We start from the raw sequence: 24,769 nt of genomic DNA on the forward strand, positions 1-24,769 counted from the left end.
TGAAACCACCAAATTTATGACCCAGAGGAACAAGGAATCAGAGGTAGTAACAGCAGGAAAAGGGGTGGGAGCTAAGAAGGGTGTGTACAACAATTTTGTGTTCGCTGTATTATCACTATTGAAAATATTTCTAAGTTGAAAAATATTTCTATTTTTTTCAGTAATTCAATCTGCATTAATAGTGATTCTTGGAATAGGATGGACTTGGATTAGTGTTCAATTTTATTAATCATAAATTCTTGCCTTTATACGTAAGAAGTGCTTTCCCTTTGCCCATTAACAAGATTTTGAGGGTGACAATATAACACCAGGCTTAGCTATTATTTGCCATGATTCTTTAGACATTAAAGCAACTTTCCTGAGTAGGATTCTTTAATAAAGGAAATGAAGTCTTACACCTCCATTTTCCCTGCAAGCAGCAGAAAGTTGCAATTTAATCTTCTGCTTGCCCACAGAGAAGATCCATTTTCTGCATGTTCCTTTGGGGTTCCTTGGAATGAAAAATGCTCTGTGGTTATAAAACATCCTCTTAATGAAACTTGCTCTCAACTAACTCTGGAATTGATGAATCTCCTCCCAGGCCCCTGTGTCCATTTGCCCACAGCACAAACCCTGACACGGTTGTCAGGCTCCCTCACCTTAAGAAAAACCCAAAATAGGAGCTGCAGGAAAATTGCAGGTCAGAAGTTTGGTGTATTTGCAGAGAGATGTGGAGAAACCACAGTATGATTTATGTCTCACAGCCTAAGGCATCCAGCTTGGGAGCCCACAGAGAGTGCCTGTAGAGCCCTACACAGTGCCCACAGACTCTCTTTGATTTGTGAAACATTCCCAGCCCGTTCTACAGCCAGATATGACCCCCATGGCATAATCAGTTCTCCATATTAAACACAAAGCCACATGTGCAGAAGGAAACAAACGGCAGCAAAACCCCGTCACACCCAAATGCTCAAAATACACACACTCTTCCCCTCCTGTGCTGGGGATGAAAGAGGAAGAAATCTCATCCAGCAGATGTTCCTTCTGTTGGTTACTCTGCACTGCAAAAGAGTCGTGGACAATAAAGGCAATTTAATGTTGTGGAAACAGCAAAGCACTGTTGGGGTGTGCAGGAAGCAGCACCGTGAGCAAGGCAAGGGGCAGGAAATTTTCCATCTGCTCAGCACTGGGGAGCCCCAGCTGGATTAGAGCACCTGATTCCTGCCCACAGCATGGAAGGCAAAGAGCAGTGGGAGAGCCAGATGTCTACAGCTCATGGCCTTGAATGACTCTGAACAGCAAATGCACCCTGGGCTGTTGTGGGTAAAGGGATTGTCTGTGTGTCACCTTGAGAGTGGATGAGGCCAGGAAGGGCTGGGCTCCAGTGGAGGCCAGGAAAATTCTCATCAGAGACAAGGGAAAACTTGTTACTAGCAAGGAAGCTGAAGGACTCTGGTGGGTTGCTGGGAGGTCACAGAGGCTGCAACCTCAAAGCTCCAGAAGGAAAAATAAACAAACACTGGAAATTATCTTGAGAAGCCTTCTCTACAAAACTCATGATAAACCCAAATCGAATAATCTGCACAGAGCAAAACACCCCTGCCTAATTTTCCAACTTTTTTAAGGTTCGTGATCCTCATTAACTTCCAGGAAGCTCCCTAGATTGCCAGGAATTTTTTAAAGCAAGTGATAGGCAGGACTCTCCTAACTGAGTCTCAAACTCCCCATGGTACAAGACTCTTCATTACGCTGGATTTGGTGCTGACAGCTGGAGACACAGACTGTAACTGCAAAATCACATTTACCCTCCCCACTGCAGATAAAAGATGAAAATAGTGCCTCCAGCATTTGCTTTCCTGGCTGGTCATGTTCTCCTTTGGCAACAAAATGTAAGGAAAGGGGAGGGAGAAATAATTATGATCTCAGCTTGGGGAAGGATTCTAAGGGAACAAGAATAGCAAAGCCAGATATCTCAATTTAATTATTTTGAGAGTGTCTGCAACAGAACCACTATAGCAAAATTCCTGCTCCAGTTAGAACTCCTCCATTTTTACCAGAGCATTAAAAACTCTTCCCTTGCATCCCCACAGGAACAAACTGCTCGTGCCAAGCAGACAAGATTTCTGAAGAAAATCATGCTTTTTAACAAATCTCAACCATTACTTCATCATCTTCCTGAATTGTCTGGCAAAGAGGAATTTAGAGGCCTGCATTTGAATTACGGAGCAGCTATGAAATGAAGAAAGCAGATTGATTTGCATTCTGTTCCACTACTCTCTTTGCCAAAGTGATTTTTATCAGGGGAAAAAAAAAAAAAAGAAAAATACTAAAAAAAAGCAGAATCTGAGCCTGAGAATTCAGTTTTCAACTTCAAACCATTGATTTTTTTTTTATTTTCTTACAATGTAATTCCTTAGAAATAGGATTTACAGAAGAAATGCTGCCAGAACACTTAGAACATTATCATCCACTCCTTCCTCACGTGGAATTATTGCAAAATGCCACCCATCCATTGCCCACGAGCATTGCCAACAAGTGAGAATTGTGACAGGTTGAGAGCACACTGTCTGGGATTTTTATACTCTTTTTTTTCCATGGAAAAATGTCTGTTTCATGTGCTTTTAAGCCTCCATGGTTTTATTCCACCTAATCCCTGCCTTGACTTGTCTTGTTCCTCGCTTCCAGGGAGCACCTGCCATCCTCCTGGGTTGCTGCAGGCCACATCACACCCATTTGGGGTGTCTGGGGCCAGCTGACACCTGTTCTTTGGCTGCAAATGTCACCACAACTACACCCAACCTTCTCACCTCACCCACTTTTCAGTCATTATTCCTTAGTTTTCCCCAACTCGTGGCAGGGAAATTGCATGGACTCCACCAGTACCATAAATGCCAGCCCAAGAGATTAAATGCAGCTGCTCCGAGCCACCTTGTTCTGTCAGGGAGAATGGATAATGCCCTTGGAGTCCACCTGCCAATCTCCAACATCGAAGGCAAGGGAGCTTTCCAATCAGATCCTGCATGTCCCAGTATTTGGCTTTTGCTGAACAGCCTTGAGGAGATGGGATTTAAATCCTATTGAGGGTATTAGTCTAAAGTGAATGAAGTGCAGAGTACACTTCTCGTTTATATCCCCAGAGTGATAAATGGGAGAGTGCAATTTTTTTATTTTATTTTTTTTTTCTAAGGCAAAGAAAATGGGAAACCAACACGGATTTCAGGCACATGAGAAATAGCTTATGAATTTAGATGATAGTTCAGCAGAAATAAATTGTACATCTGTTCATTCATTTTAATAAAGTGGGGAAATGACACGCTGCTGGAGCCTTTGGAGAATGCTGGTATTTTTAAATTATGAGCCCATAATAGCAGCATTAACATTTGTAATGCTGCCCATACTTTGTGAATTTAAGAAAAATAAATGTATGGGATAAGTGAGCCTCAACCCATAATTTGGACTCTGGGCATTTAAAAGCAAAGAAGGTGCTTCCTGAACACTTCAAATTAGTTCAGGAATTCTTGAGCAAAGACACTACAATAGCTGTCCTATGTAACACAGATAATCCTCTATGTACATGTTGACAAAGCATGCTTATTATTTCTGAATAAATAATTCAGATGTGCTGAATGCAGCTGAATGCATCTATTTCTGCTGACTAGTACCCAGTGCTTGTGTTTACAGGCAGCTACAGGCTAGAGCCTCCCTTGAAAGCAGTCCATTAAAGATACAAACTGGATGCTTTCCTTGGCTGTAGGGATGCATGGAATCATGTACTGCCTCCTGCAGAATTCAGGCAGGAATATTACCTTTCTCTTGAGTCTCCCAAAACCCAGAAGTTAGAAATGGAAAAAGTTATGAGCTGAAGACAGTTGCTTCATTCTTTCTATTTTACCATTATTTACAAAGATGACATGGAAATTTAAGAAATAAACAAGTGAGACTCCGGGGGATGTTGCATTTTAAAAGCTTATGTTTTGATTTTTCCAAACCGACCTCCATGGGAAATAATAAATTAAGAGTTCAATATTAACTGTCATGTTTCCTTTAAAAGCACAATTAGTAAGATCATTAAAATTCCCTTTTAATCGATTGCATTAAAGCAATTACTACTGGAGTAAGGAGGATCTAAAACTGATTAGTTGCTCACATATTGCTCTTTGATGAGCTGAGATGATGCTCGTTCAAAAAAAGGGAGAAGAGGCAGCTCTGCCATCCTTGAGAAGAGGTGAAGTTCAGCTGAAGTCACGTGTCAGAACCCAAGACCTTTTCACAGCGCTCCCTACACTGTTCCTCACTACCAGGCCAAACGAGTTAAGAGTGTGTGTTTAAATATTTGATCTTCCCAAAGCACAGATTTCCCTGAGGTGATGCTGGAAAGGGGGACCTCCCCAGGAACATCTCTCTGTGCGTGCAGCAGCACGTGAGCCTGTCCCTGTGCCCTGCACTGCTCCCTCCAGGAGTCCAAACCCATCTCAACGGGCAGTCCAGGTAAACAAGGCTCATTGTAATTTGGTTCTCCCGTGAGTACAGGAGAACTGAAGAAAAGAAATACCTCTGGGACACAGGAGACCCCCCAGGCAACGCTTCCCATTGACAGAAACCGTACAGATTTATTGACTGGAACTGCTTTTTAATCATGGCTGGAGGAAAGAAAACAGTTCCTGGAGACTGCCAGTCAGCCCCAGCACGGGGCATGATAAAACTGTTTGTGCCAAAAATATCAGGCACTGCCTGTGTCTGAGTAAAAGGACATTAAAGAGTTCAACATCTGCAGGCAAAGTTGAATTTATTTACTTATGGCTTCAATTATTATTTAAGATGGAAAACTTGAAAAGGTCAGAGCTGCTAACTGAGAAAGCCTGCCCTTCATTTGTCTTCAGACATACACTGTTTCTTAGCTTAGTTCAACACAAATCAATTAATCAGGTACAGTGTTCTGTTTTCAAATGCCAGCTGTGTTATTTCCAAATATGAAAATATATCATGTTATTTCCAAATGGCCCCGATGATCTTAGAGGTCTTTTCCAACCTAAGGGATGGACAAGTAAAACCAAATCTCATTTTTGTTTTAATCTGTATTAGAAAATGTAACTTTAGGCCAATAAAACATCTGGTCCTCAGTTTAGGTAGGCAAACATCTGTGGGCCCGTGTTTCTATTTATATAGATATGCATATGTATAAAAATCCAGATCTGTTTTATAGCCTAATCCTGCATTCCCATCTCCGTGGAGCACTCTGTTTGGATGGGAGCCATAGCTTGGATACAGACAGTTAAGAATACCAATACTGTAGATAAATCATCTTCCTTGGTATTATTTCAGCAAGAGAAAACCATTGGTTTAGATTTAAGCTTATTTAGCAGGATTGATTCTCCTTATATACCTTTTGAAAGTTTCTCACATAACTCCTTAGATTTTTCAAACTTTTTGTTGTTTTTTTTTTTCTTAACTAAAAGATTGCTTTCAACCCTTTAAACTTCTTGAGGACAGGAGCACTCTCCTTTCCATCAGTCTTCTAAATGAAGAAAAATCATTGATCTGAGAACATCTGACAGTACTACATAAAGTATGGGCACTGCCAGCCTCAGTGAGTGGAGATGGTCAGGACAAACGAGCCGGGGAGAAGGAAATAAAGCATGAAAAAAACCCAAATGAGATGATGTGTGGAAGGAGACAGTGATGGCACTCGATTTATAGAAGGCAGGCAAAGAGTGTCCATGGAATTCTGTGAGTCATAAGCAAACAGTCAATTTAAGTCATGAAAACAAGAAGGTGGCTCCCAAAGGAAGCAGGGAGCGAGGGGACGAAGGAGAGTTTCCTGGGGGAAAATATCACAGAATGGACAAAGGAAGGTCTTCCAGAAATAACCCTAAAGGGGCAAAATCTTGGGGACAGAAAGAGGATCATGAGATGACGAAGGTCAGAAACAGCTTTTTATGAAATACAAGAAGAAAAAGTTTTCTGTATAAAAAGACAGCAGAGAAAGTGATGGAAATAAGAGCAGAGAGAAAGGGGTCACCACACTGGGCAGAAAGGAGTCAATGGATATGTCACTGAAGTTAATGGATATGCTACTGAAATTCATCTTGATAGGTCTGAAGCAGGGACTGGGAAGAGGAGCAGAGAGGCATTTGAGGAACCCAAAATGCTCAGGCTCGGAGGGTCAGAGGACTCAAGGAGTTTGGAGAGGAAGGATATTTAATTATTGAAATTCAGAGAAGGCTCCTTACAGGCTGCTGATTAAAGAATAGGGTCGAAAGGGAGAAAACCCAACAGAGATGATGTTTGCTGTTTGGTTAGTTGGTTTGGGGTGGGTTGTTTTGTTTTGAAAAAAGAGAATGTTGAAGCGGGCAGAAGGGATTTTGAAGGATAAATTTCAGCCCTAGGCAAATTAAGTATCAAGCAGAGCTCACAAGTAGTTAGCTGGAAGAAATCTTCCACAATATGCAGAGAAGTGAATAAAAACACCTCTATAAAAGCTGCATCAAGAGGAGAACAGGAGTTAGAATATAAACTGCAAAGGACTGGCCATAGAGCAGTTGTGCTGGGGGGAAACACAGGGTCAGGAAAACAACTGAGATTCAGGGATTTTTCAACTCAGGTCAAAGTCAAGAGTGGGAAAGAAAGGATAATATCAATAGTCCATGTAGAGTGGGGATTATACTTTTTTTTGGGACATATGGACTGAGAACACAGGGGAAAACATTTGTAAAAACAAATAAATATTAAGTGACTGTTGGACAGACGGCTGGAGAAAGGGCTACCCTTTAAGCAAACAAGCATCTGGAACTCTAAGGCAAACAAGTCCTGGAAACAAGCCAAAGTAGAAAGTACAAGGATATGAATAAATTACACTTCTGAACCATTTTCCTCAACAGAGACTATAACTGCAAGGAGTTCTGTATGAACCCCCTAAATCTGCTTTTTCTTATGTGTATCAGCACCGTTTTCCTTCCAGTGAGTTCGGGAGGAAATCAGCCCTACACAATTTTATTGCTTTCCAAATGAGAGTCTTTCACAGGCACTTGCTAAAAAATTTTTCCTTGAACAAACCTACAGCTCCTTTCTGCTGGTGAGTTTTATCGGTTCACCCTTTTAATGGTTCAGAGCAGAAGGAAAAAAGATATTTTGTCTAAATAATCCTGACGTTTTGATTCGTGTGCACAGATGGTTAGAAAATTTGGTAGTAGCCAAATCAGTTTTAGTGTTGCTGAGAAAAATCTTAAAATCTCACTTGTCAGCGAAGGAATTGATAAACTGATCACAAAACCCCTTCCATTCTAGTGGAATGACCCGAGCAGTCCTATAACTATTATTTTTGAATGAATAGACTTCAGCTTTATAAATTCCCTCTGCTCATATAAACTGCAACTATAATACCAGTTCACACATATCGTGTAATTGGTATTAAATAGGGTTTTGTCTGCTGCAAATTGAACATGTTAAGATCTATAGTGTGTTATCTTGTTTAATCCTACTTTTAAAATAGAACTCCCACAGATGCTGGAGGCATATTAACAGTGTGGGTTTCTTAACTCACGGGATTAGAGTGATATTTTGCCACACATCTAAAACCTCCTCTATTTGTTACTCCTCAAATCAGCTGTGCTGTGTCAGACAAGGAGCTTTTGGTATTTCTGTTAAAATGCCACATGAGGAACTGTAATCCTTTACCTACGTGAAACACGAGGTCCTTCAAGCCACAGAGAATTTTTGCTGCACCACAGAAGGAACACCCAGTCATCTGTTCCCCTCTACCTGACCACCAGTTTGCATATTGTCTTGGCTGAATGGTTTTAAGATGAAGGAGGGTGAATTATATTGGATATTAGGAAGAAATCCTTCCCTGTGAGGGTGGGCAGGCCCTGGCACAGTTGCCCAGAGAAGCTGTGGCTGCCCCATCCCTGGAAGTGTCCAAGGCCAGTTTGGATGGGGCTTGGAGCAACCTGGGCTGGTGGAAGGTGTCCCTGCCCATGGCACATGGAACTGGATGATCTTTAAGGTCCCTTCCAACTCAAACCAGTGTCTGGTGCTGTGAATGAGACAATCATGATGTAGGAGTCACTCTGCAGTGAATATCCCGCATAGAAATCACAGGGTATCCACACATTTTGGACAACTGGATGCCATAAAGTCAAATGAGGTCTGCCAGTACAGAACCCCAAAGTTAATTTGAGAACAGAGATTGACGGGTGCTTTCATATCTTGATCTGAAAGTAATTGTGTGAAGTTCCTTGGAAGTCTGTGTGTCACCTGCCTGCACTCAATGTTGAAGCTTGAGCTCCATGGACAGTTATTGTGCTATATGTTTAAAATACTCTTGGAGAAGAGTGAAATCAAAGGAAATTTCCATGGAGGGCTTCAGCAGCACTTTCAAAGGGGGAAAAAAAATCAGGTAAAAGACACCAATTTTAAAATTTACATTAAAATTGAAATCCCTAGAAAGCAGTCCTCATTTGGTTTGATGGCAACTGCAAAATTCCAACTGGCAGGTTTTTTTGTCTAATTGGGAAATTACACAGCCACTCCTGGCAGTGACTGCTAATAACTGTGTTTATACAGCTTCCCTGAATAAGTGGGCCAAGACTAGGTCTGGAGACATTACATTATCTTTGTTTAGCTTGTGCTTCTCTCAAGAGCCTTCCTTCCTTTTTAATTTCTACTCTCCAGCTCCTTCCCCAAACGTATTTGTGCTACATGTACTCAAAACTCTTCCTGCTCCTGTTTACTTTGTAATTCTGACCTTAATATCTGTCGTAAAGTTCACACTTCATAGACCACATTGAGGAAGCATATTAACCTTCACTTCTTGTAGAAGAGAGCAATAAATTGTGGGTTTATGGCTTTTCTGTTGCTCACAGTGTTTGGATATTTGCTGTTAGCAGAAGCAGATGGAAGAATTCTTCGGAGGATAGTCAGCATTGGAATGGTTTTGTGGTGAGAATTTCCCAGCTGCAGTGAGAATTGCTGTTATTACCACCGAGCTGCTGCTGACCTTCCAAGCAGAACCAAAGGCTTACAAAAGGCAGGGGCTCACCCAGGAGTTTGCATCAGGATGGCTCAGATCAGATGATTATAAGAAATCAATGAAGTAAATGAAGGGCAGGAAAGGAACAGTGACAAAGGGGGAAAAGCAAGTAAAAGGACTGGCAAAAATACAAGTTTACTGTGTGAACACACTTGGAGCAGAAGTGCTGGGAAGCAAATCAGATCTGGAGGAGCAGTGCAGTGCCTTTGTGTTCCTCCCCAATTTCACACTGTTTGAATGATCATTTCTATTCATAGAACCCTTCCTGTATTGTACAAGTGTTTCTCAGCTGCTCTCAGCTTATAAAGCAGGCACTCTGTTGTTTTATGTACCACTGAAATGTGTTTATCTGGAGATTAAATACACAACTTCATGTATTTCACGACCTTGGTGGAGGGAAACAAAGCAATGAACTCACCCCTCAGAAGCAAAGATAAATGTCAAAGTCTGCTGCCTACTGCTATGCAGAGGATCCAGCTCTAATTACGTGATAAGTGGATGGACTCAGCATTCAACATATTTTGCAGAAGTTCTTGAACAAAGTGCTTACAGTGGTTATGCAGATTGCTCACTGACAGCCACATGAATACTGATTATTATGTGCACAGTGTGAATCTGGATGAGCACAGGAGACACTGGTCTTCCAAACACCGTTGTTTTGGCTTTTTTTTCTTTTTAACTGAGCAGCCCTCTGTTTCAAACAATGCACAGAATAATCCTATTTGTTTTTCTTTCTCTGAAATTATTCTCTTCTTGTAGTGCTACAGCAGAGTGTTTGTTTTTAACGTCCTGGGCAATGCAATCCTGAGTGGTGCTGAGCACCTCCCATCACACGGTAATCCTCAAACCAGCTAATTCTGATAAAAACTGACGCACAGTATAGAAGAAGAATTAAAAAAAAATTAAGTTTTTTTTTTTTAAAAAAAAGGTAATTTCATTACCCAGGTAGCCAGAAGGTTTAAATAAGTCTTCCAGATGTCCCTAGTTTGGTAGCACCACAGCACAAATCAGAAATATTAATAAACATTCTGGCATTTTTCCAGGTTATTTGAAAGTGTTTAGAAGGGAGATGGACATTTGGAATCCTAATTGCACTGAGAGTCAAAGCAACCTATGCTCTAAGCCCAGCTTTTTAAACTCCACTGGACACTGGGTGTCTTCAGAGATATTTTTTTAGGTCCAGTAAGCTCTTCTTTTTTTATCTTTGACATCTAAAATTATTCAGGGGGAAAAAAATGGGGGGGGGGGTTCTAAAATTCTGTTATTTAGATTCTTATGTTCCTAAAGTGCTTATGTGATTTTGAAATCTGCTCTGTAGGTTGTGACAGCTCAGGAAACTCTGAATGCCGTGGACCACATGAGTGAAACTAATGACCAATTATGAACCATGAAGAAAGGATACAGTTAACAAAACTTCACTGAAAATTTCAAATATTGTCTCATTTTTGCAGTGACAACAGAATGCTGATGGTCTTCATTTGGCAAATAAAACATTTGCCACTATTTAGATCCGTGTTTCCTTTCAAATAGGTTTAATGAATACCTTTCTATTTGAGTAACAGTTATTTCCTAAACTAAACTAAGAGATACTTGGCAAACGGACTCCAGCAGAAACAAATATACATCTACAACTTTGCCTCATCTTAAGCATAGAAAAACACAGGCTGGATAAACTTGATCTCTTGTGTTTTCATCAAAACAATGGTTGGGTTAATATTTTTTGGGGAAAAAAAAAACCCATGAGTATAAAAAGGCTTTAACACAAAAGTTATTCATTTAAAGGAACAGAAAATCTATCCTGAGTTCCATGTTCTTTCTTCATGCATCGTCCTGATTATACAAGAATTAAGAACGGTATTAAAGGCATAATCTGTCCTCCATAATTTTGAGTGTAACATAAGATGAAATGATTTTGAGTTCTAGCAAAGGAAATTAAGCTCAGGCTATGCAGGAATGCAGAAACTTTCATTCTTCAGATTTGTGCAGGAACAGCCTGAGGAACCTTTCAATTTTTGACATCTGGATGTTTCAAGAACAGGTGAGACAGGTGCCTCACAAAGATGACACAGAAAGAGCAATTTTTGATCCCTTTTCCACTGTTTTCCATGACCAGAGAAATCATCCTAGAATTCTGCCTTTCACATATGAAAAACACACCAGATCACATCTTCCATTTGTTTTCCAGGAGACTTTGGGGCACTTGGAGGTCTGTCAAGTACGGGAGGGAACTGCTACAGGAGTATGAAGTGGAAGTAAAGCTGAGTGAAAAGGTCAGTGAAAATATCTCTCTGGTGTAAAGGGTTTCTGAAGGTTAAGATATGCTCCAGGAGCCTTTCTGGTTGTATTTACAGCTCTAGAAAAAACATGGAATGGCCAAAGTGCTCCTCTCTGGTGATCCCCAGCCATCACGAAGCTGCTCTTTATGCCAAAGTTTACCAACAGCTGTAGAGGCTTTGCCCTGCTCTGTTGAGTTTCTGTATGAATTCTGCTGTCTCTGCATGTAAACTGCCTCACAGGCCAGCAACAGGAGCCAAATGGCAATTCCAACACGCATTTTGCTCGTGTGATTTTGCTGAAATGGTTTTGCCCCTTCCACAGAACTATTTCTCGTGACGGATCTGACTGTTCGCTCCAATTTGAACAGGCTGCTAGAATTTCAGACAGGTTCCTGTAACATTTAGGCCAGAGTAAAACTCTTTTTCTTAACTGTCAGCTGGCAATGGCTTCTCCTCATCTGCTCGAATCTGCTTTTGCTGCTCAAGCACCTCAGCTCAGTCTGCCCTTCCAGCATCCAGCAGGAGAGGACACTATGGGAAAAATCCAACTCCAGCTCACTGGCAAGACCCACAGAGAAAGGAATAAGATTAATTAGGGGTCCCAAAGGGCAAAATTTCCTTGTAAGGCAACATAAAGACGAGGGTTGACTTTCAGAGCACAGAAGAAGGGGAGGGGAGGTTTGTTTTTAAAGGTGCAAAGCGAATGGACAAATCTGGTCTGTGCTGGTAAGGTGTGTCTACCACAGAAAATAAGAGTATTGTGTCTGAAAGGGACATTTTTGTGAAAGAAGTGTGGAAAAAAGAGCCTGGAGTAACCTTAAAATTGCTTTTAGCTCAGTTTTTGCTCCTCAATATGGTTTAGCCAATTAAGGCGGGGACTTTCAGAGCTACAAGCCTGTTTCTCAATAGTCTGAGCTGAAAAATAAATCTCTCCAGATGGTGCTGTGAAAGTCTCACATCCTCTTTGAACCACGAGCAGAAGGAGATACAGATTGCCCTCCAGGGGCTGGTTTACCCCAGTGGGTAACACAACTGAGTCAGAAGACAGTGCTGGAAGTCATCATAAATCATGGTGACAAGCAACCTATTCACTTACAGGTCTCTATAGGAACTGATGAATCATTTATTAAAGCACACATTAGTCATTTATTACCTTTTTATAAACCATTTATCAGTTGGTATTCAAAATGTGAGAAAATCATATTTTTCACTTAAGACTCAGCACTAGTATATCTCAAATCTCACTGTGGTGATGTTTTGTCAAATTACACGAATTTTATTCAGTTCACAGGAGGCGAGCTTCTTCATTTATCTGGAAAAGTCTTTTCTAAGAATACAGATTCAAAGAAATCTCCACTAGGAAAACATATTTTCCCTGCTCTTATTCTCCCTGATGTGACAGAATTATTTGTATTTTGCATTTCTTTGTCCCAGAAATGGACGAAATTGAAGGTGAGGATGGAAGTGGCACAAAGAAGAATTGTGTCAAGAAAGATTATTCCCTGAAGAAACAAAGTCTCTCTTTCTTATATGCAAGTGAGAACACTCTGACAAGTCTCACTTTTCAATGCATGGCTAGGGATGGGCTGCTGTCCCAAACTTGTGGCAAAGGAGAGCTGCAAGAACCAGGGGGATTGTAGAAGAATCATCCCCTTAAACCACATCACTGCATCCTTCTCTCTAATGCCTGACAGCATTTACTAAGGAAAGACAATATATTTGATATTAAGGAAAAAGTAACACAGTAAAGAGCAACGATGGAAGATTTAAAAATACAGGAGAGAAGAAAAAGACAAATATATTCAGGAGAATCTCATTTTTGAGCATTTCCTCTGCAGTCAGGAGTGGCATAAGCAGGAATCGTTGGACTGTTCTTTTGGAGGAGGAAGAATAGACAGGAGGGGGTCAAGTATAGATCTTTCTCATGTTAAAACAATGATTTTTTCCTCCCCTAGGTCTCAGGGAACATCTGGGCAGAACCTACAGGAGCAGATACAAGAAGAGTATTTGCCTGCTCATAGCTTTCAGTGGATGCCACAGTGCTAATTTCTCATCACACTACAACCACAGGGACACTGCAATATATAATATAGAATATAGAATAAAATCACTGTTTTGCAGGCACACAACATCACAGTGGTCTGTCACCCATGCTCACAGGGACGTAACAAAATAATTCTCATTTTTGCCAACGTTCTAGGTATAAAAACAATACTCATCACCATTAATGTTCACTCAGTCCAGCTCATTCCCACCCAGCTGGGATATCCTGCAGTATTCAGGCCAGGGATCAGATTTTCCAGAATGATCAACTCCTGCTCCTTACTCTGCTTCATTCCTTACTTACACATAAGTAATCCTTTGCTGCTGAACAAAATGTGACCTGCTGGAAAGGAAATGCCAGATTGCTCTTTGTGATACAAAATGCTGCATTCAGTAATAATTCACAAAACTAATTTAAAAACTCTTTCCCATTATAGAAATAGGGTTGTAAATTTTAAAAGGAGGCCACTAACTTTACAAGTGTCTCTATTTTCAGTCTGTATAATTTAAATTTGGCACAATAACCCAGCCAGTGTGACCTTTTAAAAAGTAGACCTTTTTACTTCACCTGGGATTTTTGGAGGAGCTCTTAAAACATTGCTCTTTTAGGCATTAAGGATGAAATTATTTAACCCCCTGGAGGGAACAGGGTACTGTTTGCACACCTGAATGGATTTTTACACTGCTCAGAGCCCATTATTAGCAGTTTGGTTCATGTGAAATAGAACAAGGCAGATATTTTGGGAGTGTGTAGAGTGATGGGACAGTAACAAAATAATTAACACAAAGCAGTGTCTCAGATATCAGCCCATCAAAGTGCCTGACACACACTTACAGCCTCATGGACCTAAAGTATTCCTCTGGAGTTAATGGAAGTGCTGTTTGGATGGGACTTGGAGCAACCTGGGCTAGTGAAAAGTCTCCCTGCCCATGGCAGGGGGTGGAACTAGACGAGCTTTAAGCTCCCTTCCAACCCAAACTATTCTAGGATTCTAGGATTCTTTCTAAAAAACTCAAATAAAGCCTGTTACTAAGCATTTTTAGTAGGTGTTTAAGAACCCAGCCTCCAAAGAACAGACACAGTAAGCAGGAGTACAGAGAGTGTATCGTTGCTGAGGGGTAGATTCATAACATTTCTGATGAAAAGAGTGGGAGAGACTGGTCAAGTGTCAAAAGATAAAAACTCATCTTCAATAGACAGAGACATGCTCAGTCATGGCTGAGATTGCCTTGCACTGAGGAACCAGATAGCTGTTGACACACATAAGACTTGGAAATAGAAATATACAGGAATATAGAAATTTTCAGCTTTGGAGAAAGATGTGTAAAATCACTACACTTCTGTTGTATTGTAGTCATATTTATGTTTAATAAGATTCAAACCACCAATTACTGCACTGTTTGGGGTACCCAGTGTTGAACCTACACAGGGCAAATCCAGCTCTGCTGATTTCATTCCTTTCACTGTATCAAATCAGGAATGAATTTGGTCCCTGTGCTCACAGAGGAAGAGAACACATTGAAAATTTGGTTTAAATGAGCTACATCAACAGCACATGATAAATAAAGGCAGAGCAAGCGTATGTAGGAATCTGCTGTCAGATGGAAACACAGAGCAGTAAATAAGCTGTTGTTTAACAAAAGGGAAAAACACAGTGAGAAAAAGTATCTTTAGAGAGAAGGAAACTGGCTGGGAAAACACGCCAATACCATGAGAACCCAGGCCTAAAGCAGCCAATCTGAAAGCAAATAAAAGAAAATGCACTCTGAAATCAAACCTTCAGGTTTACTCAAGTTGAGCTTTCTACTTCAGAAGTTATCTCGTAGAATATGACTTTTCCTTTCAACTCTAAGCCAAATCAATAGTATTGCAGCCTGTGGTGTACAACTGGTATTAAAATACAATAACTAAGTACTCAAGGCAATAAACCACATAAAGTGCCACTGGCTCAATTAATAGACACCTCTTACACTATTTCTTTTAAATAGAGCATCTGTTTCTAGAAGGGCCTGGCATCATATATCTTAAAAAATGATTTTTCCTGCCTCATTCATGGAATAAGAAAATCACTCAGCAAGGTAGAGGGATGATTTCTGAGGTCGTTAACATCTCTAAACAGTGAAAGGTTCAAACCCATGCCAAACCATAATATATATATATATATATCTATATAGTGTGTGAATGTGTGTATGTCTCTATGGAAAGTATAAACTGCAAGAAAAATGTCTAAGACCAGAAAGAAAACTAAATAATGCTGCCTCATCACACCTATTTTTTTCTGTGCTGAACCCCTCCAACCTTTCAAGGGTACAGAATACCTTTTACTGGCACTGACTGAACTGAATTTATGAACATTTCATTTATAAACATTCATTTCCACAGAAATAGAAACTAACAGTACATTTGTGCCTAATCAGACATGGTTTTTAACGTGCTTGCCCAAATTACCAATCTATTAGGTCAAACAGGACATAAAGTTATAGAAAGATTGCTTGAAAGGAATTCTACTGAAAGATGTATAGAAAGATTTATCCAAGAGAAGAAATCTCCAGTTTTGGAAATTCAAGTAGGTGGACTCTGGCTCTCATGAATTGCCATCAGTATTCATTAATCCAATAAATTCCAATTTCTAAATACACTGGGTTGTCTTGGACACTGTTATGTTCCAGAAGGCTAAATAACAGTGTTTTAAATATATTTTAAATATTGGTTGTCAGGAAACAGAGCATTAAAAACCTGACCTAAAGGGTAATTCTAAGGGAATTAATTGTTTGATCAAAGTCACTTAATTGTCACCTCTGTACTTAAAAGGTTTGGATCAGAGTCTCCATAACACTTTTTAGGTGACTGAAACACTCTTGCCAAAGCATTTGGCTGAAGTAATTATAACTCTTGCCACTGACTAGTGAAAAATAATATTCCTCTTGGCAAAATTGTCATTGTTTCTAATTTCTTCTTCCCTTTTTCTTTTAAAAACCCTTCTCTGTCATGCTTTAATCTGGTATTCACTTTGCATATATAACAATCATTCAAGTAAAATAGCAGTAATTTGTTTCAAAATAACCTGTTGTCAATTTGCTAATATTAGGCCAGTAAAAAAAAAAAGGTAAAAAACCTCAAGGAAAAGCCAAGACTTCTACAGCCTTCTACAAGAATTCTACAGACTTTCCTTTTCTTCCTCCACAATTGCCTTCAAATCAGCACCCCTCATGCTTACTCCTCACCTTCTGGGAATGTCCCTTAAAAACCTGCAGAAAGCCCCAGAAAACTTTTGTGGTAAAATCCAAATAGAAGGTAAAACTTTTGAAACTTCCTCATTCTCTCCAGGTACCAGAAGTTTAAAAAAAAACCAAAAACCAGAAACCAAAAAAACTAAAAAATATCAGACTAATAATAAATGCAGGGGAAGGAAGGGAACAGTGTGAGCAGGGCATGAAATTTGGCAGATGTTTTGCCTGAGCTGCCCTAGCACTGTTACATCCCCTGTAGTCAGGGAACACCTTTGGGTTGGGGTTTTATCAGACTTTCCAGCATTCTTCAGTGGAATTCAATTTGCAGGGAAACAACTCTCAGTGCAAATTCTACCTGTAGGTTACATTTCAAGCTTTCAGGACTGGGGTTTTAATTACAGAACTCCCAACACTTGCTGGCTCGCAGGGGAAGTGCTGGGGATGGGCAAAAACGGGGTTTTTTCATCCATGGTCCTGACCATGGAAGTCCTGAACTGGAATGTAGGGAAAGAGAATTTGTTATTTTCCCCTATAGGAGAAAAAGGAGAAAATTACCACCAGTAAATTTATTTTACACTTTTTCACCCTGCTAGCCAACCTCTGAATAGCATCCCTTGACATAAATTTTTACCTCGTGCTTGCACTTTGATTTGGAAATGGTGCATACGGATTTATTGATGTAAAAAAAGAAAACAAAACAGAAAAGAGCAGCTCCAGGAAAGTCTGTCACACTGAGCTAAAAACACGCCTGGAAGTATTTTCTTTCCTTAAGGAACAGTTTTATATTTAGAAACAAGTTAATTACAATGACTTGCACCATTTTGTGGAGCACAGATGGCAAAGTCTTACCTCCTTCTTGGTAAATTCTGGTGGATGGTCATTTTTGTCATCAATAAGAATAGTGGCAGTGGCTGTGCCAGTTAGTCCCACATCAAGGCCCCCCATGTCCTTGGCTTCTATAACCAGCTCGTATTTTGGGCTTTCCATAGTCTGAAAGAAACAACAGAGAAGGAAAGGTTAAAAAAACATCACCACCACCACCACCACCAAACTCACACAGGTAACATACTATTTTAAATTCATATTAAAACAACAAATTTAAAAATTCTCAGACTTTATTTGGCCTGATAAAACACAGCAGAGAAACAGATCTGTTATCACAGTGTTTTACCAAAACAGAAGCACAGTTTTCCATGAGCTTCAACTACTGCTCTGCAGCCCTCATTTGCAATACAGCATGAAGGTGAATATTGGTAAACAGTACCTAATTTATCCTGTTATTTAAGAAGATTAAGGAAGAGGCAAGAAATTAAAATATCCTTGCTCTTTATGAGTAAGCTCTACCTTCGGTGCACCAATATTTAGCAGCTTGCTTCATCAGTGTTATGATGGGTACATAATTAAATACTAATGTCACAATCTACATATAAATTCACTTTATTAAATCCCATTCACTCTGTGTATTAGCATTTAGACTGGTAATCTAAGTTTGCTTCACTGGAAGAAACAAAAAAGCAGTTTCTACAATGGGCAGGAACTTGCAGTTGTCGCCCAAAGCAAGTGCACGGAGTAACATTAATGACTGATGTGGAAGATATCTGATTCTGAGGTCACAGGTATCTGTCTGGCTGCCTCCCTGCTGGTCCATAGCAAAAGCCATCCTTAATTTCATCCCCCCAAAACAGCCACAGCTTGATAAAAAACAAAAACACCTTTGGTCACCATTCTGCAATGGGAATGTGACAGCGTTTGGAATTCTCCTCTCTCACATCAGATATCAAAGCACATCTGTTTGCAAACTGGACCATGGGGCAGTGATAGCTCCATCAAAGGGGGCAGTTATCAGCATCAGAACCTGCTCCCATGGAACTCGAAGGGAGTGCTGACATGGATTCACTGCAGACAGGGCTGGGCACCTCGTTCAGATGGATTTTGTGTGGCTGCCTTACACGGAACCACCTGCCCTAAGGCCACGTGTGCTGCGTCATCAGCAGAGGGCACAGACGGGGAAGTGCTGCAGTCACCTTTACAACTGCACGGTAAGAACACCTCACGTGCTCAGGAATGTTTATTCAAACCTCCCCCAAAAAATCAGTCTGGATCCTTGGGGCAGAGTGACACAACATGCTCAGACCAGATCCCTGAGAAAACTGTGCCTGCAAGAACCAGGATGCACATCTTTGGCATCGCTCATCCTGTGTCCTTTATCTAACCCTTTTCCAGGGAATTAGCAGGGAGACAGGCTTGGCAAAGCAACCTCTCAGGTCACGCAATCTCTGCAGCCAAAGTGGTTTGAAAGCATTTCCTAAACAGTGCATTTTGCATGACGTGTTTGCCTGGGCACATCACACCATCTTTTTTTGGAGCACGTGTTAAGAAGGGGATTCCAGCTCCTTAGTACTCAGATTTTGAAGCATTTTTAGGCCATGAGAGAAGCAACCCCACCAGTTGCTCATCAGATCAGCTATTATGGAGCAATGTATTTGCATGTAAAAATCAATAAGTCAAGGCACAAGATATATTTTGTTCTAAAGACATACGGCCTACTAGAAAATCAGATGCCACTGCCACACAGGGGATCCTAAAAAATGTATTTCCTTAAGTCTTGCAACATTATTCCATGAAATTCATCGCAGAAGGCAGCAAACCAAGAACAGGAATTTGATTTATAACGTCATAAAAATATACACAAAGAAATATTACTGACATGCCTCCAACACAAACTCACATTATGGAGCGGAACAAAATTTACTGTTTTCATATATTTATTTCCTAAAATGTATTCAATGTATTAAAACCTGAATGAAGCTTCTGTGCCCTCCCTTACCTACAACTTTTACATTGATTAGGAAATGGGTATTATTGTATGGAAAACTTGCAGAGCCATTTATCACTTCATGTTTATAAGCCTCTTTGCTCAGAAAGAAGCCCATTTTTACTCACAAATTGGCCTTTTTTTCCTTTGAAAACGGTCCCATTTTCTACTGAAAGCAAGCCCATTTATTCTAGAAATTGCATCTACTGCAACAGAAATGTCTGTGACAAGAGTCCAATGTTTAAGAGCTTGTAAAGAAATGTGGAAAACATTGAATTTTGAGTAGTATTTCATATCATTCTGAATCCTTCACACTTCCTTGCTCTGCAGCACTTCCCATGTCTAGTGCTGTCACCAAATATTTGCTTTGTTGGAGAAAGCAGCTCCTCCCAGACCCAAACCCTGGAGCACAGGCAGGTTCCCATCAGATCCCCTCTTCCCACCAGGAGATACCACGTAAAGGACTTTTTAGCAATTCTTGTACTTTTAGCCCAGCTAATTCAGGCATTAGCAGCAATTGTTTGGATCTGTGTGATTTACCACAGGACTTGCAAATCCTGGGGTGTGTGGACAGAGTGTGGATCCCTGTGCTCCCACTAACCCCGTCCCTCAGCTGATGCTCCTATGAAGGGGTTGGGGCTGCAGGAAAAGCTCTCATGGCACCTCCTCATCTTTTCATTTTTCACAGGGCTCAGACCCTTTACCCCAGCATGGTCTTGTCCCTGTTCTTGTTCCCATCTTGTGAGGAATGAGTGCTCCTGGATGGGGGCAGTGGAGCCTTCCCTCACTTTCTCCATCCTTGCTGTCTCCATGCTCTCCTCTCCCTGCAGGGGAGGGATAAATGCAGCACCCACAACTGGCAGCATTTGGGACCCCCCCAGTGACTGTTGTCCCAACTTGAAACCTGAAGAACTCTCCTGCAAAAACAATCCAATGCAATTTGGGTAGTGAGATATTGGCAGTGGAAATATGTCCCAACCCTCGACAACTGGGATCTACAGCTAAAAAGGAAAATAGATTGTTTTAATTAATGATCATCTCATCAAGTCACTGTTTGTGTGGCTTATTATTTATCAGCTGTGACTTTGTGGAGTGCAACGCTGTTGAGAGGGTTTGTGTGATTTCCCTGTAAATTTTCACTCCTGTCATTTAGCCATGGCAGGGGTGACACCACCAAATTGTGTGGTTTGCCAAGGAGCTGAGCTGTGTCCTGAGTGCTTTGCTTCAAAGGTCCACCCTCCGCCATTCCCACCAGTGTTAACATTCCAACCAGATTTCCCTCCCCTGCTGGCCTGACATAACTGGTTCAGCACCAGAAAACAAGGAGAGACCAGAAAAGGCACTTTTTCAGGGTTCAGCTTCCTGGCAAAGCCAGCAGGATCTAATCCCAACAGAGGGAAATCAACAGTTCAGTGCAGACAAGCACAGGTGGAACAAACCCAGGCAGTTCTTTCAGGTAATGCTGAATGAAAGCAGATGATGATGATTTTCTGCTGAGTTTGAATCTTCAATATTTCCTACAATAAAAAGCTACCAGTGATTGAAGTGAATCAAGCCCTGTCTAGTATTTCACAACACCAGCAGTAGCAGTCCAAGTCTTGGTTCTGGCCACCCCTTGGAGCCTGTAGGATATCCATGCTTAAATTCCACTGGAATTCACGTCCTCATCAGTACAGTGGGACTCAAAATGCAAGACGGAAACCAGTGGAACTACTTGGATGATTACAAGCACTCAGGAGTCTTTCAACAGCAGGACTCCAGAACCCACCTCTCCAGCGTTTCCTCCTGGCTGGGTGTTCCCCATGAGGCACCTAAACCAGGGTTTTCCTCCTGTGCTCTCCTGTCACTGTGAGACACCCAGGAACTGCACCTCCCAAAGAGCCACACTCAGCATCACAGCACCCCAGCCTTCATTTAGTGCTCAGTCCTCACCCAAAAAAAAACTTGGGGAGAACAGAAATTCCCAAATTCACAGGGAGTGCTCAGTTGCTAAGATCAAAACAATGTTTGGGAAGCAAACAACGTACAGAACATTCAAAATCCTTACAGGGGTTTCAAGTATCCTTTCAGGCCTATCTTAATACTAATTATCAATGGAGAGTTTTCTTACTGTTTTGTGGATATTAGTATTTCTGTAGTGATGCAAAAAATGCCTCAACACTTTTATTTCTAATTCTGTTTATAAATTATGTATTCATGCATAACACTGTATCAGTGGTGTGCTGCCATATCATATTTGGTACTAATGACTTTATAATATAATGTCAACCAGAAAGAAAAATTCTTAGGATTTAAATAAATTCAGTGCATGCTAAATAAATGCTTGTGTTCATTTAAGATGATAATTGTATATAAAGCATACTGAATATGTCCTATTAAGACATAATCAATGTTCTTGTTGAGTAACAATCTCAGTATTGAATCTAACATTATCCCGGAGTAGGCTTGTCAGGATTTTGACAAATGTGAAATTAAAAAATGAAGTAATGTGGCTATTAACAGCTCTAACAGATATAATGCTTTGATAATTATAATATCAGCATTTATTTTATATGCCAATTGCTGCTGCATAAAAAGGGCAGTATACACAGAGGCTTTGCATTTAGAGCTTGAATTACAGTTTGATGAATACAAAACCCCAAACAATTTTGCAACATAAATCCTCTTTAGCTCACCAATTTCCAATTTTTTTTTATACATCATAAAGGAAGGTCTACAGTTTAATCACTGTAATAATGTACTTCTGTTATGAAGAAAATCAATATCTATTTACTACCCATGGGAGACGTAGGTATGTCTGGAAGGAAAAGGAAGACTAAATTTTCTCCTTCAGCAGTGGCCATTAAATTAAAAAAAAAAATAAATAATTGCTCTAAAGTGCTTGTTACAAATAGATTTCCTGGCCTGAGATATTTGTTTATTTGTTTTCCATCATGAGGAAATCTGTAACTATTTAATACATAGGATGCACAGGATCAAGAGTTTCATTCTTCCTAATGCTGACACAACTGGTAGGACTGGTATGTGTGGTTATGTATGTTATATAGTTGAGGGAAGAGAACAAATAGTCAGTATTCTAAAGAAAAACCTCATAAAAGATAGAAAGCACTCAAGTTAGCAACCCCTACACTGACTTTTACCAGCCAAATATATTTCCCTGAGTGTAATATCCCTTTGAAACAGAGAGGCATGTTGATCTGTAGCAGCTACTCATGGATGCTCATGGTTTGGGAAAAGAATAATTTTCCATGTCAGCTGTGCTAGAAGTATAAAGTACTATAATAATTTTTAATAGCAGTCAAGAACAAGAATCACAATGTCTAAAAGAAAATACTTGCTGTCAAACGTTCTTAAATCACACTTTTCTTTTTAAAACACAAGCTACGTTTCAGCTTTCCTTCTGGACCAATATATGTAATTTTCTTTTTCTTCTTTTTTTTTTTTTTTTTCCAGGGAAAAAAACCTCAGTTGTTCCTCATAATTAAACAGTACCACAGAAATCTTTCACTCCAGTGTGAAAGCATCAATTATTATGCAACTTCTTTTGCTTATTTTAGACCGTTTAATCACTCTGCTATTATTCCACACTCAGAGGTGCCAGGAATACAACGAGCACGCTCATCTCACCCAAACCCTCTGTCAGCAGCAGACAATAGCTGTGGGGAGTCTCTGCTCCCCAGTAATGGGCTTGATTGGAGAAAAGACAACCACATGATAGTCTGTGTGCAAATACAGGCCCTGATTTGAGCAAACATTCCCTCTGTGCTGACACATCACTAACTCTGTCCCTAACGCTGGGCCCTTCCAGAGGCTGTGCTGAGTTTAAAGAACACATATTAAGATATATATTAAAGAGTTCAAAGAACACACATAATCACCCTTGCTGGACCTGAGTTCCCCCAAGAGAAGGAGGAACAGGTTACAGTTTTCCCCTGCCCTTCCTGCAGCCTCAGTCTGGGACATCAACCACGGGAATCACACACAGCGCTGCACGTTCCTCATGGCAGCAATTCCCCTTTCCCAGTGCTTGCACCAGGGAGAGCCTGTACATGGAGCCCCAGGAAGTCTCCTGGCCTGGTATTTTAACATGACACCCTGGCATTTCTTCCCTTCCTTGCTGACTATACACCTGCCAGTGTTTGTACTCTAGTTTTTGATGCTGGGTAGAGAACACTGGACGTTATTCACATTAATTAATTGCACTCAGATAAAAACTATTTATCACAGAATCACAGAACATGCTGAGTTGGAAAGGACCCACAAAGATCACCAAGTCCAACCCTCAGCCCTACACAGGACCCTCCCCAAGAGTCACACCATGTGCCTGTGAGCATCCACATGCTCCTTGAGCTCTGTCTGCCCTGGGGAGCCTGTTCTGGGGGAAGAACCTCTTTGTAATGCCCAACAGGTTTCCCTGTTGCTTAACATTTTCCAAGGCTACATATTGAACACTGTAAAAATGGTAGTAAACAAAAAAAATTCAAGGGCTTTTTCACTAAAATTAGAATACATGGTTAGAGACATTAAGAGTCCCATTGACAGAGCCACTGTTCTCCCCAGCCCTAATTAATACACTTCCAAAGAAATTAAAACCACCTTGCATTCTGCCAATTTATAAGTAATTATTTTTACAAAGGTAACAGTTTGAAGAGAGAATATAAAAACCCCTTTGTTTTGGAATAAATAAATGTCTGCATCAGCATTTCTGGCTGGATGTGTGAAGGTAAGATCCAGTTCTACTGTCTCAACAGGACATTCAACCTGGTTGTCTTGACTGCTTCATAAACCAGCATAACTCAGGATAAGAATTCCCCTCTCAATTACAGATATTTATTCCAATAAAGTTTTGTTGTGGTTTTTTTTCCAAATCACTATGTTTCTGTAACAAATGCTCATTTTGGCCAAACAATATATTTCCATAAAAACTGATCTCCTGTAACACCCAATCAGCTTTATTTGCAGTGTTAATTATATATTTCACTTTAACCTTCGTGATTTGCAATTCAAATAATCTGCAGGCCAAAAGGTATCCACTGAAAAAAAATGGCCAAATAATTTCCAGCCATTAGCATATTAGAGCTGTACAATCTGTTTGCAGACAATTTGTGAGGAGAAAGGAGGGCAAAGTTGTTCTAATAAATTATTAGTTGCAAATTACTGACTCATTCTTAGTCCCTACCGTAGGTAGAAATGAGTCTATTTAAAGCCAAAAACATAAAAGGAGAGACAAGTTTCTCCTACACTGTGACCTAAAATGGTTTTTAGTAGAGACAGCTTTTCAAATATCTCTATAAAGTCCCTCTGCCAAAAATTCTCGAAGTACATGGAGGGTGTGAAGGTCAGATGATATGGATCAGGACAGTGATGAGCTGAGGTGCTCTGCTGTAACTTAGAGAG

At 40.4% G+C, this 24,769-nt stretch overlaps 1 protein-coding gene across 3 annotated transcripts in view; it reads right to left on the minus strand.

The window, feature by feature from the left end:
* The window catches only part of CDH13 (cadherin 13), a 426,216-nt gene that overhangs the window by 69,876 nt on the left and 331,571 nt on the right, over window positions 1–24,769 (minus strand). For all 3 annotated transcript variants that reach the window (XR_007628446.1, XM_050311304.1, XM_050311303.1), the window contains exon 8: window positions 17,407–17,547. Coding sequence is in view for 2 of the 3 variants with exons in the window: in XM_050311304.1 (XP_050167261.1) it covers window positions 17,407–17,547 (141 nt within the window). In the remaining variant the exon portion in view is untranslated. The remainder of the gene's footprint in view (window positions 1–17,406; window positions 17,548–24,769) is intronic.

This window comes from Myiozetetes cayanensis, unplaced genomic scaffold, assembly GCF_022539395.1.
Source record: "Myiozetetes cayanensis isolate MyiCay16 unplaced genomic scaffold, myiCay2020 scf16, whole genome shotgun sequence".
NCBI lineage: Eukaryota > Metazoa > Chordata > Aves > Passeriformes > Tyrannidae > Myiozetetes > Myiozetetes cayanensis.